Source organism: Alnus glutinosa, chromosome 5 (assembly GCF_958979055.1).
Source record: "Alnus glutinosa chromosome 5, dhAlnGlut1.1, whole genome shotgun sequence".
Lineage (NCBI taxonomy): Eukaryota > Viridiplantae > Streptophyta > Magnoliopsida > Fagales > Betulaceae > Alnus > Alnus glutinosa.
In genome coordinates, this window is record NC_084890.1 from 4,478,927 (window position 1) to 4,497,472 (window position 18,546).

At 37.0% G+C, this 18,546-nt stretch overlaps 2 protein-coding genes across 2 annotated transcripts; one reads left to right on the forward strand and one right to left on the reverse strand.

Annotated features, from left to right (window-relative positions):
* Positions 1–10,409: 10,409 nt before the first annotated feature.
* Positions 10,410–14,610, forward strand: LOC133867929 (cysteine-rich receptor-like protein kinase 44). Its single transcript, XM_062304711.1, has 7 exons — positions 10,410–11,258; positions 12,208–12,333; positions 12,560–12,681; positions 12,775–12,985; positions 13,122–13,359; positions 13,691–13,841; positions 13,960–14,610. The coding sequence occupies exons 1-7, from the start codon at positions 10,820–10,822 to the stop codon at positions 14,260–14,262; spliced, it is 1,590 nt and encodes a 529-aa protein (XP_062160695.1). The 5' UTR covers positions 10,410–10,819; the 3' UTR covers positions 14,263–14,610.
* A 1,866-nt stretch (positions 14,611–16,476) lies between these two features.
* On the reverse strand, positions 16,477–17,546 carry LOC133867933 (ABC transporter B family member 19-like). The gene is made up of 3 exons (XM_062304714.1): positions 17,462–17,546; positions 16,870–17,293; positions 16,477–16,735 (listed from the first exon to the last, which is right to left on the reverse strand). Exons 2-3 carry the CDS (start codon positions 17,113–17,115, stop codon positions 16,604–16,606), a joined length of 378 nt encoding a protein of 125 aa, XP_062160698.1. The 5' UTR covers positions 17,116–17,293; positions 17,462–17,546; the 3' UTR covers positions 16,477–16,603.
* Between the last annotated feature and the right edge of the window lie 1,000 nt (positions 17,547–18,546).

Genomic DNA, 18,546 nt, shown 5'->3' on the forward strand with positions numbered 1-18,546 from the left:
GGGAGGTTGTGACATGGTACTTGGGGTTGAATGGTTGAGCACCCTCGTTCCGATACTGTGGGACTTTTCCCTCATAACCATGCAGTTTACTCTCTTGGGGATTACCACCAGACTCACTGGGCTAAGTCCTAAAGGTCTCTCGTTGGAAGTAGGTCCTAAATTCCTTAAACATTCTTCCTCAGCTAACGAAGGATTTTTCCTCAAGCTGGTTACCCTTGACTCCAAACCTGACCCTCCTTCCATCCCTGAACCCATCCAAACCCTCCTCCATTCCTTCTCTTCCGTTTTCACTGAACCCATCCAAACCCTCCTCCATTCCTTCTCTTCCGTTTTCACTGAACCCTCGGGTCTTCCTCCAACCCGGTCCTTAGATCACCAAATTAACCTAAAAAATCCTCAACCCATTAGTGTCCGCCCATACAGATACCCCTATTTCCATAAATCCGAAATTGAAAAAATCATCACTGATCTCCTTCATTCAGAGGTCATTCGGCCAAGCCAAAGTCCCTTTTCAGCACCTGTCCTTTTGGTTCGTAAGGCCGATGGGGGTTGGCGTTTATGTGTGGATTATCGAGCTCGTAACCAAGAGACGGTCAAAGACAAATACCCCATACTTGTCATCGACGACCTGCTAGATGAGCTCCATGGTGCAGTAATTTTTTCAAAGTTGGACCTCCGCTCCGGTTACCATCAAATCCGAATGCGGGCGGAAGACATTCCCAAAACTGCCTTCCGCACTCATGATGGCCACTACGAGTTCCTCGTCATGCCCTTCGGGCTTACCAACGTCCCCTCCACTTTTCAGGCTCTAATGAATGAAGTCTTCAAGCCCTTCCTCCGCCGCTTTGTCCTGGTTTTCTTCGACGACATACTTGTTTATAGCAATTCTTTTGCTGACCATTTAATTCATTTGCAGGCTGTCTTGGAGGTTTTGTTGCACCATCAGCTTTTTGCCAAGATTTCTAAATGTCGTTTTGCTGTTTCTGAGGTCGACTACTTGGGCCATTTGATCTCTCAACAAGGCGTTCGGGCTGATCCTTCCAAGTTAGACGCCATGGCATCTTGGCCTCTTCCGCAGAACATCAATCCTTATGCGGATTTTTGGGCCTTACGGGATATTACAGGAAATTTATCCGAAACTATGGCAGTCTCGCAGCACCTCTCACGGCCCTCTTGAAGAAAAATGCTTTTCACTGGTCCTCTTCGGCCACGACAGCTTTTAATTCCCTCAAGCATGCCATGCTTTATCCTCCTGTGCTTCGCCTTCCCGATTTCAACCTCCCCTTTGTGATTGAATGCGATGCGAGTGGCACTGGTTTGGGGGCTGTCCTGGTGCAGACCAAGCAACCCATTGCCTTCCTCAGCAAGGCTTTAAAGGGTCGGGCCTTACTTCTCTCCACCTACGAGAAGGAGCTTCTTGCGTTGGTGACTTCCATTCAACACTGGCGTCCCTATTTACTCGGTAACACCTTCACAGTCAGAACGGATCATCAGGCTTTGAAGTTTCTGCTTTAGCAGAAAATTGGGACCCCCTCTCAACAACGATGGCTATCAAAACTCATTGGCTACGATTTTGTTATTGAGTATAAGTCTGGTAGTACCAACTGTGTTGCTGATGCTCTATCCCGGCTTCCTGATCAAACAGGCCATCCTGAGGAGGTTTCCCTTTCCCTCATCTCTTTCCCGACACCTGCTTGGATTTCAGATTTAAAGTCCTTTTACTCCACTGATTCTGAGACAGCTTCTATCTTGCACTCTCTTCAGCAAGGTGACCCTTGCCATAGGAGTTTTTCCCTCCAACAAGGTTTAATTCTCCGCAAGGGCCGTCTTTGGCTTGTCATGGGTTCCCCTTTTCAACACCAGGTTTTGGAATTTATTCATTCCAACCCGTCAGCAGGTCATTCCGGGTACCATAACACAGTCCACCAAGCTACTGCTAATTTCTATTGGCCGGGCATGTGCAAAGATATCAAGAAATTCGTTCGTGAATGTTCTGTTTGCCAAGAAAACAAGCCTGAAACTGTGGCTTCACCCGGTTTGCTCCAACCATTGCCTATTCCCAACCGGGTTTGGTCTGCCATTTCTATGGATTTTATTGAAGGCCTTCCAGTCTCACAAGGGTTTTCCGTCATCTTTGTTGTAGTGGATCGCCTTACAAAGTATGGCCACTTCATTCCCTTGGCCCATCCCTTTTCAGCATCTAAGGTTGCACAGGTTTTCATGGCTCACATCCTCAAGCTCCATGGCATGCCAACAACGATCGTCTCGGATCGGGACCCAATCTTCACTAGCCCTTTTTGGAAGGAGCTTTTTCAACTTCAGGGTATCTCCCTCGCCTTTAGCTCCGCATATCACCCACAATCGGACGGCCAAACCGAGGCTCTCAATAAATGCCTCGAAACTTACTTGCGCTGTTACGCCGGAGCAAAACCTAAATCCTGGCACTTTTGGCTTCCCTTGGTCGAATGGTGGTACAACACCAACCACCATTCTGCTACTGATTTTACGCCATTTGAAGCTCTTTATGGTTATCCCCCGCCTACCCTATTATCCTATGTTCCGAGCACATCCGCTAACTTGGCAGTCGATTCCCAGTTGAGGGATCGCACCACCACTATTTCCCTGCTTAAGGAGCACTTGCATCTCGCCCAGAACAGAATGAAAACGCAAGCTGATAAGCACCGCACTGAACAGATTTTTGCGGAAGGGGATTGGGTTTACTTGAGACTCCAACTGTACCACCACAAGTCCTTAGCTTTGCGCCGGAATCTTAAACTCTCTCCCCGGTTTTACGGCCCATTTCAGATTTTGAGTCGCATCGGTTCTGTGGCTTATAAACTTGACCTCCCTCCGGCAGCTCGCCTCCATCCGGTTTTCCATGTTTCTTGTTTGAAGAAAAAACTCGGAAATTCTTCCGCACCCATCTCCACACTGCCACCAGTGGATAATGAAGGAACAATTTGTCCTGAACCCAAGCAAATCATTGATCGCCGCTTAATCAAGAAAAATGGCCGAGCAGCAACAGAAGTTTTAATTCGCTGGAAAGGGGCTTCTGCCGATGATGACACTTGGGAGCTGCTTTGGACCCTACAAACCAACTTTCCGCACCTTGTGGGCAAGGTGCTCTGATGGGGGAGGCCCTGTTATGGGTCTGCCATGCTCACCTATAGCCACGGCCAGGGAGTGGTTGGAAAGGTGGAAGGTCAGGTACTGAGAGTCAGTTGGTGACTTAGCGTATGGAGTATTCTCAAACGTTCTAGAAGAATAATTGGTTTATTGTTCATTTACTCTTTTACCCCTAGATTCCATTTTCTGTTTTAGAAGGCTGTTAGAAGAGAGAGAAAGGATGACGCTGGCTGGGTTGATTCCACCAAAACCATCTATAAATAGATTGCTACAGTAAGAGAGAAGGCATATTTGATATTTGAGAAATTGTAATCGTGAGCTTACCTTGAGAGTCAGGGCCTCTCTAAAGAGCCTTTCAGTAAAATTCCTCTGTTTTTATCTCTTTTCCCTTGTATTTCTGCTTGTTTATCATTCCCTCCGATAAAAACCCACAACAAATAATAATAATAGTAGTAATAGTAGTAGTAGTAGTAGTAGTAGTAGTAGTAGTGAGATAATTGTGATTAATTAGTCATTTTTAATTATCTCGTCAGGTGCAGTAGAAGGCCGAGTAGTCCAAGTCAAGTCAAATTATCCAATTTTCTTCCAAACTTGGTTTTGTACGTAGAGATAATGACGAAAGATTTAGAGCAATTGAACTGCCAATGTGAAGATCGAGAGACCATTTCCTAATCTACTTTCAAAGCAGAAATGGTAGACTAATTATTAAACCTTGTACATCGAACATTGAGGGCCAGTTCAACAACTCAAATAATGAGATGCATCCACGTTGATTTACTACGCGTTCAAGGAAAAGTTGCTGAGAGACCAACAATGGTTTCAGTCCTTCTCATGCTTAGTAGCCGTTTAAGTCACATGTTTAAAATATTCATATTTTTTCTAATTTTTTTAGGAATTGCATGAAATATTTTCAATTGTTTTTTGAAGATTTGAAATTTTAGCCATGTGTTTTATTGGCCATGTCGCCAATTAATCACGTGGCAAATAAACCACGTTACTAATTGTTATTTGGAGGGGAAGTGACGTAAGCGGGAGTTCTCTTAAAATTCAAAATTGAAGTTTCTTTCCTTTTTTTTTTTTATTTTTTTTTTTTTTATTATTTTTTTTATAAATTTTAAGTATTTTTTTACTTCCTAAAAAGCCATGCCATGCCTCTCAACTCACCCACCGGCCGCACAACTCGGTCGCCACCACCCGGAGATGCTTGTTTGCGTCATCGGTGACAGAGATTTAGGCGTCGAGCTCCACTCCAGACCCGATCTCACCGGTGACGTACCATGGACAATCGGGTTCGATCTTCCATTTTTTCTTCCTTTTTGAATTCTCTTGGAACTCTATGTTGGCTGGATGTTAATTTTGGGTTGAATTTCATGGGGGAGGAAGGGGAACGGAAATTGTTTTTGTTTGTTATTGTTTTTTTGGGTTTAATCTCTATGAAGGTTATTGTTTTTCGTCGCCAGGGAACGGAAATCCACTCCGGACGTCGACGGGGAAGGAAAATTCGCTCCAAATCTAGCTGGATCTCGATGACGAGTTGGACCCGAAGATCGGGCGCAGATCTCATCGAATACGCTGGCCCGCGCCGGAGATCCAGTGAGATATAGTGATATACGTACGTATACGTATAAAAATACGATCGATATTGAAAAAAAAAAAAAAAAAAAAAAAAAAAAAAAAAAAAAAAAGAGAAGAAGGAAGAAGAAGAAGAAGAAAAAAAGAACAGAAATATTCTGTTCTTTTTTCTTCTTCTTTTTATTTATTTATTTTTTAAAAAAACTAAAATCTGGTTTTTGGCGACATGAGTTAGGGGTAGGTAGCTAAAAATACCTTTTTTTCTTTTGTTTTTTTTTTAAAAAAAATAAAAAAAATGCATTTAACCATGTGGATGTCCCACGTGGCTAAATGCAACGTGGCTAAATAACCACGTATGTGGAAAGCCACATGACTAATTGACATTTAACAACAACTGGATTAACTACGCAGAACCCACGTGGTTAATTGCACGTGGCGAACCGTTAGCCACATGTATGTTGGCCATCCACGTGGCTAACTGCAGGTGGCTAAATGTAAAAAAAATTTTATAGTGTCAGATCCATGCCGTAGCAGCTCTGTCCAAGCCTTAGTAAATGAGGCTTCAATTACTGAGCTATATCCTTACTTGGATTTGAAGACGGAAAAACACTAGAAACAGATTCCATATAATCTCTTTCCTTCCTTAAATATAGAAATAATCTAAAAAATAATCACAAAAAGTTATGTACAGCAGCTCCCTTATTGTTTTCCTAAACATTGGGAATGTCAGTGGATAGCACTTTAGCTTTCCTATACATTAGTTTAACATAAAATATCTCTCTCCTCTTTCATCTTTTTTGTCTTTAATTGAGGATTGTGTTGGAATTTCGTAAAAAATGTGAGGGTAGGTAGGAAACTTGTATTTTGTAAAGAAATAATATTTGAATGATGTAGGGAAAGATAAGAGAAGATAATGTAAAGTGTATTTAGATAGGGAATAAAAAATAATTTTGTTCCTTAAATTTTTTTTTAAAAAAAAAATTGAAAAAAAAGTTGCTGGTAGTGCTGCTAGGGAAGAAATGTTTTACCATTTTTGTTTTGAAATACAATACTACCTACCCTTTGTTTTTCTTTTTAAGCGTTCTCTCTCGAAGATAAAATATACTTAGTTATCAATGATATTGGGTTATATTATTCAATTCAGTAATGATTTTTTTTTTTTTTTTTGTTATCAATTTCAATTTCAGTTCCCTTTCACTTGAATCACCTCTATCTTCCCAAAACCATCTCTCTCTCTCTCCCTCTCCCTTCACTCCCCCACCCCCGTTTTCTTTGCCCATTTCACATGCACCAAAACCCTCCCTCTCAAACCCCACCAGTCACAGCCGAGGCGCCGACCCAGCTAACCAAAACCCACAAAACACCAATTTTTCAAACAGAGAGAGAAGAGGACCCTGATGACGGGGATGAAGGTCCCACAGGTGAGGATGATACTTGGTGTATCCAATGTCGACCCATTCAGCACAAACTGGGATGCTCGCTGAGCCTAATGGACCCATCAACACGACCTTACGAACGGCACTAGGAAAGGCAAAGCAGGGAACCCGATTCATCATTTCTTGCGGGCGAAAGTTCTTGATCTAAGGCTTTCATGTGATCAACTAAATCTTTAGTTGGCGCCGCCAGTGAGAACTGATTAGTAATCTTCTAGACAAGAAATCTTATACCGAACACTAGATCAATGAGTACTAGAAGAAACAATAAATAATTTATAGTTGACTCAATTGAGCCAATAAAATGAAGTATCCATGCGCGGACACAAAACTGGATCCAAAACTTAGTGTTATTCCTAAAGGCCGCTAAACTAGATTTGGATGAGATAGAATGCAATAAAAACAAAGACAAAAGAAACGCATAACCTCATGATAAGGCTTCCAAACGCTTAGCCTGTAATTACATTTAAGAGTATTGGTGGATGAAAAGGTTTGTGGTGAGACTTAATGGAATTCAAGTTAAGGTTGATGATATGGCTTTTCATCAAGTGAAGTCACAATCGTGGGACCCATTCCTAGTTACTCTCTTATTTAGTTTTATTTGCACTCCACCTTTTTTTCTTTCTTTCTTTCTTTCTTTTCTTTTTTTTTTCTTTTGATATTTGCCCTCGACTTTGAGTCACTTAAAAAGGATAGACTCTCGCTTTTGAAGTATAGATAGAAAGAGAAAGAGTAGCAACAATTTTTTTTTTTCTTCAGTTTTGGGCCGGGTTAGTCAGCCACAAGCCCTACCTTTTTCTATTATGTTCTCTCCCCTTTATAAAATAATTTCTTCTGTGTGAGATTAAAATTTTAGGTTTTGAGTGGTAGATTGAGAAAGCCCTACGATTGAGAAAGCCCAATACCACGTCAGGACCAAGTCTGGTGGCTCAGCCCACATTAGGTCAATGACAAAAAGCTAAATGCACTCCCATCTTCATGAAATGTACCACAAGCTATCATCTCCTTAGCCTAGGCTTTTAGGCACTCCTCTTTATATCTTACATACTACCACACGGTCCACACGCAAGACGGGACTCTCTTAATTACTATTTTTTTTACAAGTTTTACTTTCTCAACTAGGGTTTGGACTGACTTGGATGTCAAAGTGCTTTCGATCTTCAGACCAGCAGGCTTTCTAATGACTGTTTTCTTTTTTGATAAGCAAAGCTCTTTCCTGAAAGACAATTCGGTCATTGTAGATGTTCCTTGCATAAACAAATGATGTTCTATTTTTGATATAAAAATTCTTTATCATTCTTAAAAAAAACTTATATTGTATAGGTTTTTTTTATTATTATTATTTTCAAATGAAATAATTCAGACTTTATCACATCCTTTTTTTTGGGTAAAGTACACACGCAGGTAAAGTACACACACGTGTATATATATATATATATATATTTTGGTGGCAGACTATTACTTACGTGTAATCAATTAAGTCATATATTTACTTTATTGTTTTGGATAAGGAGAAAATTCTTCCATGCATGACCTCGATCAGATCGATCGATCGAGTAGTAAAAAACGTATTAAGTCAAAGAAACCGGAAGCATGTGTCTAAACACAACAACGTGTTCGAAACACAAAAAGGGTCAAACTCGACCAGTCATTATTTGAAAGAGGAAGGATATAAAAGTAGCAAAAAAAAGTAGATAAAACTACTTTAATTAGTATTGTTGGTACAGTTTCCGGTATGGTGACGTGTCGCCTGAAGATTCGCTGTTGATTTCTACCGAATACCTCAACCCTGCAAAAAGGAACAAACAACTCGTCGGGGGTGCCGACCACGCCCACTCCGATGCCTAAATCAGTCTAAAAAGTTTTCTGCAGAGTATTCTGAATATTAATCTCAGGAGCTTAGAGAATTCGTGTGTTTATACCTGGTGTGACGGTCTTTATTTATAGGCCGGACCTTCTTGACACCTAGTTGGATTAGGAGTTTGAGTCCTGGCCTGGTTGAACTTTAACTATATCTTCAGGGAATTCGAGTAGGAGTGTGCAGTCCGTAGTTGATCGCGTTTGTACTTCTTTAAACTTGATTCCATGTCAATAACCATTTTATCCCATAAATTATGGATATGTAGTTTATCCCTGATCTTCTGGGATTCTATCCTTATCTCACTCTAAGACGGATGTGGCGCATGGCACCTTTTAGAAGTCTGTAGCACATTTCAGCTAACCTCCGAGGCGATGATATCCGAGATGTGTTCGCTCCGACCTGGAGATCTCGGGATATATCCGTACCACAACGGGGTTATGTGAGTCCGAGATGTTGACACATCCAATAGATATTACCCCGAGGAGATATCACACCGACTCGATATCATACCGAGACGTTATTACTCCGAGATATGCTCGCTCCATTCAGACTAGGAGATCTCGGGATGTTCCATATACCGTAACCTGGAGTGTTAAGACCGAGATGTCGTTTTGCCTCCGAGATGTATTTGTACCGAGATGTCGTTATACCTCCGAGATCTATTTATACCTAGGCAATATTTTCTTTGCTGGCCGAAATAAATGTCCGAGGCATAGATCCGAGATGTTTCTGAGTCCACGTGTCTCTAGGGTTAATTTTATCCCTAACAAGTATAGTCAAAAAGGAAAGCATTATTAGAAAGGATAAAAGACTCGATCTCTAGTTGATTAACATTAAATTAATTTTTAACAATTTGAATATCTTCCAAATTAAGGCTAGAAAGATAGTTTGCACTTCGATTCCGTTTGTGGGACATTAATTAACCAATCGAAATGGCCAATAGGCAAGCTGGCCTGTGTGGGCAGCATCGTTGACATGATCAGTTTAGGATATGTTTGTATTTACACCAGAAGTGAAGATAGCTGACTTCATAGTCCAATCTTGCCGCTAATTCTTTTTGTGATTTTCTCCCGGCCATGCAGTAATCATGTGCCGACGTTTTTAATCGGCTACGTATGTACTTGAAAAGGATGTCAGGAAAATATTTTAAAAAATGTTTGCTTTTCTGTATATTTTTTTTATTCAACTTCGTACAACAAATTTACAAATTTATCATTGAATCTATAGGACCACAAGTGAGTTTTACATATTCATTTTCTTATATATATATTGTTTGTCTATCTATGTATAAGCATGCGTATTATGCGTAGAGTACGTTCTCTTCCGATGTCAAATGCATGTATCCCAAATGAATTCTAAGAATTTAGGCAATATAGAAGTTAATCGAAACCATTATTCAATTAATTAAAAGCAGACTCTTTCATTTGTGCCTGGCCTGATCCAAAAACTTATAACTAAAAGGAAAAAAAAAAAAAAAAAAAAAAAAAAAAAAAAAAAAAAATAAAAATTTATTTGTGGTTCAGTGTTAATTAGATATTACCTACATTTATCACTAGGAAAGAGCCCGATAAGACTACATTGCGCTCTTTATCGACGCGGTGCCGGAGATGCATGTTTCCCAAATGAATTCTAAGAATTTAAGCAACATAACAATTAATTGAAACCATTTTTCAATTAAATGCATTTGTGTCTCGTGTCATGCGAGCACACAAGACACATACAAAAATAATAAATTTATGAAAAAAATTAATTATCTAATTTATAAGGTTCGTGTTAATTTATGTAATTAACTTAAATGATAAAATCTTAATAATAATTAATTAATTAATGATTATTCTCAATTTATGAAGAAATAAAAATGACTTTATATAAAAAATGAATACGTTAATTGAACAACTCGATTGTGAAAAAGCTCAATTTGTTCAAAAGATAAATAAACCAAATTTGAGCATACTATATTTAGCTTCATGATAATTAAGTTCGAGTTCCGCTCATGTTCAACAAAATTAAATGAATTGAGTTCAAATATTCAATACTCAATTCGAGTACAACCTTACGGCCACACCCATGCATGCTAAATTGAATATTAGAAAACGAGGAAAAATACTAAAAATTTACAAGTAATTAGTAATTATCCGAGAAGCACTCACTAAGATTGCCCACGTAGACAAAATGATTGAGAAGGCAATAATCAAATTAATAAGTAATTAATTTGCCAATAAATATTCAATGTATGCGGCGATCGATGAACCAACGCCCAACGGCGCCTACCGCACCAACTTACCACTTGCCTTGCTTTGCTACTATAAATATATATAAAGAAAGCCAAGTTGAATGTTTTCACGTTATTGGATTCCTTTTGGATAATATATATATAACGATGGGATTCTTGGAACACTCCTTAGCAGCGTGCACTGCTAGATTATAATCTTCCCCTTTGCAGAGAATACATTGAAGGACAGTGAGAATGGGCTCTTCAAGAGTACTACTGTCCTTCGTTTTCTATGGCATCCTTATGCACCTTGTTAAGCCCACCATTGCTCAGCGAGATCCCTACGTGCTCCACCAGTGTTCTACCAATGGTAACGTTACCAGTAACAGTACCTACAGGGCAAACCTCAACAGCCTCTTTTCCTCCCTCTCTTCTAAAAACCAAATCGATAATGGGTTCTACAATTTCTCCGCCGGAGACAACTCCGACAAAGTTAACGCAGTTGCGCTTTGCAGAGGAGACCTCACGGCAAGTAACTGCCGTAGCTGTGTCAATATGTCTGCTCACGAGCTCTTATTGTTATGTCCAAACGAGAAGGAGGGCATCATGTGATATATGAATTGTACAGTACGATTCTCCAACAACTCCATATTTGGTGTTATGGAACTTGAGCCTATGGACTATCTATACAGCTCGGCAAATGTCTCCGACGTGAGTGGGACGTTCAAACAAGTTCTTCGGAGTTTACTGGATAGCCTAAGAAGTAAAGCTGCATCTGGTGACTCCATTCGAAAGCTTGCAATTGGAGCTGCCAACTCCACATACTTTAATATATATGCACTCTTGCAGTGCACTCCTGACTTGGAAGAGCAAGAATGCATCAATTGCCTAAATCAGACCATCGGATTTCTTCCAGAGTGTTGTGATGACGCGACAGGAGCGAGAGTTCTTACACCCAGCTGTAACTTAAGGTATGAAGACTACATGTTCTATGACACTACTCCCGCTGTACGGCCGCCATCATCATCGTCTCTTCCTCCTCCGCAGGGAGAAGGTATGGTTTCCATTCGAGCTCCTCCTTTATTCTATTTGCATGGACAAATATATATAATATGCAAACTTTTCCATAAAAGCCCACATAATAAGCCTTGAAGGCATAAATCTTGCCGTTTTACGAAGCTCCGGCCGTCTCCCCTAGCTAGCTCTTCATACTCATTACACAAGTTTTAACCCAACAAGTTGTTGCATTGACAGTCACATGATTAGTTCCATAGGCTGAAACGTACAATATTTATCCTACAATTGCTGTATTGAAAGTTTCGGCAAAGCAACGTAATCCTCCCCAAGTATACGTCTTGTGGGATTTAGCGGTCCAAATTTTCTAGACATCAAAAAAAGGAAGTCTTGAAGCAAGAATTTAAATTTTGATATTTTAGTAGATTGGGATTCACCACCAGTTTATGATGTTTATCCCGATCATCAAATTGGATGCAAAATGCGTCATAAACATGTATCGTACACTGTTTGGCTGTGAATGTAGTCAAAAGTATGACGGATATATACCACGTGTTTGATAGATTTATTTGATCATATTTTGGAAGATTCATAGAAAGAAATTTATTTTGATAAAATTCACTTACAAGACTTTCTCCAACATACCGATCCATGCATCCGGCCAACACCGAAATTGACCATATGGGTTTTACAATATTTCCACTTATGACCAAACATCGCGTTGTGCTATCTTGATTAGAACATAGCAATTAACCAAAAAAAAAAAAAAAAAAAAAGTGGTTGTCATCAATTCACACGACAACTTCTCCAAGTGGGCTATTTTTTAAATATATATTCATGCATTCGGCTTTTCTTTGGTTTTCTTTTAGGACAAAGGTGGGGTTGGTTTCACACCTGCACATGCAGTTTTTGGTTGTAAAACTATTTACAAATTATGATAAATTTAAAATTCAGAATACTTTATTGAGACAGATTTGTGGCTTTTGCAGGAAAGAAGAGTAACTCATCTCGAACTATAATTATAGTTGTGGTTGTTGTTGTTTTTGTGGTCTTAGTAATTTGCATATGCGTCTATATCCATTTAAGAGTGAAAAAGCGAAGGAAGAAAGTTGAAAGTAAGTTAAAAATTAATGGATTTCTTGTCCGATTTATACTAAGGATTTTCATTCTATAAAATATAAAAAATAAACCATATCAGACAATTAGTACTATATATATATGCTACTTAATTTATAAGTTAGTTCTACGCAATATTGAGTATAAAACATATTAAATTGATTTTCAAGGTACAAATTTTGCCAATGTCTAATTTAAATGTATTAACTTGTCCCTCATGTGAAGCTGTGGATGAAATAATTAGTACTGAATCATTGCAATTCGACTTTGCTACAATTAGAGTTGCTACAGAGAATTTTTCAGATGCAAATAAGCTTGGGCAAGGTGGATTTGGTGTTGTTTACAAGGTAATTTGACATCATATAATTATATAATATATCATTCGTTAATCTTGGATTCTTAAGGGTTACATATAATACATTCAATATGTTTTTCTTTAGGGTATGCTCTCGAATGGACAAGAAATACCCGTGAAAAGGTTGTCTAGTGTTTCTGAACAAGGTGATCAAGAATTTAAGAATGAGGTCTTGCTAATGGCTAAGCTTCAACACCGTAATTTAGTCAGGCTCTTAGGTTTCTGCTTGGAAGGAAATGAAAGGCTTCTCATCTATGAGCTCATGCCTAATGCAAGCCTCAATCACTTCCTTTTTGGTATGTTTAAAATACTTCTACTTAAATGTTGGATTCTACTCATAATGTGTTTTTATTTTAGATTGAATTTCTTGTTGAACACAATTGGATATCTCTTTATTGTTCAATAGATTGATAAACTTGAATGAATATATAGATCCAATCAAACGTTTGCATTTGGATTGGGAGAAGCGTTACAAAATTATAGTAGGCATTGCTCGAGGGCTTCTTTATCTTCACGAAGATTCTCAATTTCGTATTATTCATCGTGATCTCAAAACTAGCAACGTTCTATTAGATTCAGAGATGAATCCCAAAATTGCAGATTTTGGCATGGCAAGATTGTTTGTGCTAGATCAAACTCATGGAAATACGAGAAGAATCGTTGGAACTTAGTAAGTATCCTAACAAAATCGATACAAAATTAACAATTAGATTGCATGCTTCGTATTATCTGTCATATGAGTAACTTATGTTTTGTTGGAACATAGAAAGCCTATCAAATGTCTTATTCTCCTATAACTAGCTAGAATCAATTAAGAGAATTTGCCAAAGAGTAATGTTACGTTATTCTTCACATCAATTTCAAATTAGCTGACTTGGCTTGTTTTAAATGGTTTTCATTTTGTTTTTCTTAAGTAGCTAAACATGAAAAACCAATTAAAAAATTTGTATCATATCTATTGTCATTCAAATAACAATGCTATTACTGATGTCCTCATGCAGTGGATATATGGCTCCAGAATATGCAATGCATGGACACTTTTCAATAAAGTCTGATGTCTTTAGCTTCGGTGTATTAGTTCTAGAGATGGTGTCTGGGCAGAAAAATAGTTATTTCCGTATAGGAGAAAATTTAGAAGATCTTCTTAGTTATGTAAGTATACTTAATTATCTTTGGGTAAATCTTCCTTTTGCCAATAATTGTGGCACTAATGGTAATGAACATGAAATTGATAGTGATATTATGTCTTGCCCATGTAATTATCTTGCAGGCATGGCGAAATTGGAGGGAAGGCACAGCATCAAATCTTATCGATCCCATCTTGAGAGTTAGTTCAACATCTGAAATAATGCGATGCATCCATATAGGATTGCTATGCGTTCAAGAAAATGTAGGTGATAGACCAACCATGGCTTCCATCGCTCTCATGCTTAATAGTTACTCAATCACTTTATTGGTGCCCTCACGGCCTGCATTTTTTATGCACACCACCGTTGAATCAGACATGTCATCAGATCGATCATTCCAAGCCTCAACAAATGAGGCTTCAATCAGTGAGTTATATCCTCGCTAGTGCTCGATGGAAGTAACAAGAATTTTTTGTTCAAGTCTTTGGAAAATTCACTTGAGGTCCATTTGGTTTAAAGGGCTATGCAACAGGAGTTGAGTGTATTGGATTTAAGGCCCGGACCCATGAGTCTATTCGATTGTCATTCACCATTACCTATACTGCCTATAATCCGTGCTATGGGTGATTTTTTCATAAAAAGTGTATGCACCCATGTATGAAATTGTTGGAAAGTTTTGGTGTATTTAACAATTTTAGCCACCTTAAAATCATTCAAAATGTTAAATTTTGGTCATCGGAGAGATAATATTCTTATTTTTATTGCAATATGTAACATTTTTTCTTTAGTGTTAATGCTTATTATTGTCATTTAAATATTTGAGCTTAAGAAGGTTCCTTTATAAAGTTTTATGTTTAACTATTCATCTTCTAATTGTCACACATCTTTTCAATGACTACATTATACTTATTTCAAAAAGCTTTTATGAAAACGTCTGGGCAAAGAATAACAAAAAATATTAATAATAATAATGAAAAAAAAAAGAAGAAGAAGAAGAAAGAACATAAAGGTACGTTATAGAAGAATTCATTAAATTTCAAACAATATGGTGACTGTTGGATAGATCGAATTAAACAAAAAAAAAAAAACCATAAGATACTGCTTGTCACAGATTTAGCCACCTTAAAATTATTTTATATAACAAATTTTGGTTCTTTTTCATTCTATTTTTTAATAACAACATTTGGTAATGAAATTTTTCACAGCTATTTTGGGTACCCAAGTATGAAATTGTTAGAAAGTTTTGGCCTATTTAACAAATTTAGCAACCCTAAAATCATTTGAAATCTTTAATTTTGGTTATTGGGGAGGTAATATTTTTATTTTTATTGCACTTTTTAATGAACAATTTTTATTTTTTTTTTAATTAGTGCTCATGCTTATTATTGTTATTGGAATATTTGGGCTTAGAAAGGCTCCTTTAACTTTCAGTTTAACTATTATTCTTTCAATTTTCGCCATTAAAAAAATAAAACCCTAAAGTCCAAGACAAAAAAAAAAAAAAAAATCATTAGTTTCATTCATTAATTCTTAGTGGTAAAGATACAACTTCCGTTGTATAATTCATTTTCAAGTTCAATAATTTGAAATTATATATCGTGCCAATATTTTTGTACAAAATGACATTTTTATACTCAATAATTGAATGTTTTGTTAATTATATCATTTATGCGGGTCATGTAGGGTCAAATCAATCCAACAAGGTTTGTTTATTAAATGGGTTAAATTGATTATAATTATCTACCTATTTAAATATGGCGTATCAGAATTGGGAGAACTTATCAATTAAATTAAATAAATAGAGTTGGTCAAATTCATGGGCACACAGCAGGCTGCTTTCCTCCACCAAAAAGAAAAAAATTTAATTTCTTGAGCAATTTTGTTCTCTTTGGTCATAAAATTAAGAATTATAGGGGGTTAGATTTATACGTTACCTGTCATGATCTGAGTAATGCTATATGTTTTTTTTAAAAAAAAAAAAAATTTATTATTATTATTATTATTGAAATCGAGCACACATATTATAAAAACCAATTTAAGCACAACATTTAACAGAAATAACATAAAAAATACATGAGAAAACTTCCTAAGAAATCATTGCTCTTCACACAGAGATAATGCTTCCTTGCACCAAATTGGACGATACTCCTTTAATTTTTTGCACTTCCTCCCCCATTGCTCTGGAAAATTATGAAAACCCAACCTCTCTTTCCAAAGAAATTTGGCGGATGGCTATTTAGTATACACTACAAAAAATTTAGATTTTAATAACCTAACCTTAGTAACGTGCAAAACCATTTTGTACGTTACTAAAATTTAATAACGTTACTTTAGTAACGTGATTTTCAGGTGACTAAACCCATAGTTACTAAAATAATTTTAATAACGTGGAAATTGACACCACGTTACTAATTAGTAACGCGCAAAATTTCGCATGTTACTAAAAATTTAGTAACGTACAAAATTATTGCACGTCACTATTTAGTGGCCTGATGGTTTTGCACATTACTAAAATTAGTAACGTGATAAAATTATCACGTTACTAATTTTAGTGACGTACAATACTTTTACACGTTACTGAATTATAAATTATAAAAATTATTTTAGAAAAAAAAAAAGCACGTTATTAATGTATATAAAAAGGAAAAAAAAAATTAGAAATTATTTTTTTAGTAACGTGTGTTCACACGATACTAAAATTATATAAAAAAAAATTAAAAAAAAAGTGCTTCATTTCAAGCTTTAAAAGCCAATGAAGCACTTTACCATAACGAGTAGATAGCTCTGTTATGGTAAAGAAATAAAAAATTGCCATGAAATAATGGAATAATATGGTCCAAGCCCTTTTTCTCCGTAAGCAAATACAAGGCAAAATAGTTTCCCTCTGTATGCTATGTTGTTTCCATCCTTATCCAGTTCCTGTGTATAAACACCCAACATTAAAGCTTGCAAAGAAACGAAAACAAAAACAAAAATAGACTTAAATTCCAGATCTCAGATCTGGGATGATTATGTATGAAAAAAGTGTTTGATATTTGAATTGGGTTGCAAACCTTTGAAACTTCTTCTGTCATTTTCTTCAAATCGGATTGGTTTTTGCCGGACCCATTAACCATTTCACCGAAAAGAAGAAAGAAAACCGGCATGGAAGAGCCATGGATAATGGCTCCCAAGCTCCCAGAGACCATGAGTAACCAGTCATACTTGTCTGCAAAAGCGAAGAGTTGGTAAAAGGGTAGGCTCTGCTCCTTCTTCTTCTCAGCCTCGGGCAGTGTTTTTGCCTCTGTAGCCTCGGCCATTGCAGCCCGAAACCAAGTTTTTGAAACGGAAAGAGAGGGAGAGAGGAAAAACAATGATTCTGAACTTACTAGTGGTCTATTGCCATTGAGGAAGAGATCTGAGCTAAACTGAACTGAGCTTGAAGAGTCAATGAGGTCTAGCTTTTATGGGCATCAAAGAGAAAGGCAGTGCTGCCTTCTGGGACACGCTTATAAACAGAGAGAGAGAGAGAGAGAGAGAGAGAGAGAGAGAGAGAGAGAGAGAGAGAGAGAGAGAGAGAGAGAGAGAGTGAGTGACAGTGACAGTGACAGTGACAGAGAGTGCAAGAGAGAGAGTGAGAAAGTGAGAGATAGAGAGAGGACGTACTTGTGGTCGACGGAGAGCGGCGGCAGGTGGTGGTCGGCGCCTCGGCGGTGTCTGGAAAGTGAGACGGAGAGAGACGAGAGACTTGAGAAATGGAATGAGTTGAGAGAGAGAGAGAGAGAGAGTAAAGCAGCTTTTTAGAAAGGAACAAAAAAAAAAAAAACAAAAAAAAAAAAATTAAACTTTTGTCTTTGAGTGAGGCGCGCGCGGGACACGAAACTTTCGTGTCCCGCGTGAACGCCCCCTTCCCCCCAAATGCTCAATATGAGCCTTTCTATCTTTTAATTAATTTTTTTGAATATCAGTTATATTTTTTCGTTTGTATTTTTTTAAAAAAAAATAAAATTATTTTTCGTTTTTTTTTTTATTTTAATAGAAAACTAGTTTTTCCTTTTTACTTTTCGATTGTTTTCTTCTCTTTTTTTTTTTTCTTTTTTTTTTTAAAAAAAATGTTTTTAATAATTATTAGTTATTTTTTCGTTTGTTTTTTTTTTAATAAAATTCTTTTCCCTTTTTTAATTTTAATTTTTTTCTTTTTCTTTTTCTTTTTTATTTTAGTTTTTTATTTTCAAAAAAATGGTTTTTTATTATTTTTTTTTAATTTTAATTGATAATTTTAATTTTAATTACAATTCAATCATAGCAGATCATTTGATCGATCATGATAAATCAATAGGATCGATAGATCATCCGATCAATCATGGTAGATCATCCGATCGATCATGATAAATCATCCGATCAATCATGATAGATCAATAGGATAGATAGATCATCCAATCGATAATGATAGATCAATAAGATCGATAGATTATCCGATCAATCATGGTAGATCGTCTGATCGATCATAATAGATTATCCGATCAATCATGATAGATCAATAGGATCGATAGATCATCCGATCAATCATGGTAGATCATCCAATCGATCATGATGAATCAATAGGATCGATAGATCATTCGATCAATCATGGTAGATCATCTTATCGATCATTATAGATCAATAGGATCGATAGATCATCAGATCAATCGTGGTAGATCATCCGATCGATCATGATAGATCATTCGATCGATCATGATAGATCATTCGAT

Coding starts and splice junctions, on each gene's coding strand:
- LOC133867929 (XM_062304711.1), top strand. CDS start 10,820: ATGAATTGTACAGTACGATTCTCCAACAACTCCATATTTGGTGTTATG. Junction 11,259..12,207: donor TCCTCCTCCGCAGGGAGAAG/GTATGGTTTCCA, acceptor TGGCTTTTGCAG/GAAAGAAGAGTAACTCATCT. Junction 12,334..12,559: donor GCGAAGGAAGAAAGTTGAAA/GTAAGTTAAAAA, acceptor CCTCATGTGAAG/CTGTGGATGAAATAATTAGT.
- LOC133867933 (XM_062304714.1), bottom strand. CDS start 17,115: ATGGCCGAGGCTACAGAGGCAAAAACACTGCCCGAGGCTGAGAAGAAG. Junction 16,736..16,869: donor TGACAGAAGAAGTTTCAAAG/GTTTGCAACCCA, acceptor GTTTATACACAG/GAACTGGATAAGGATGGAAA.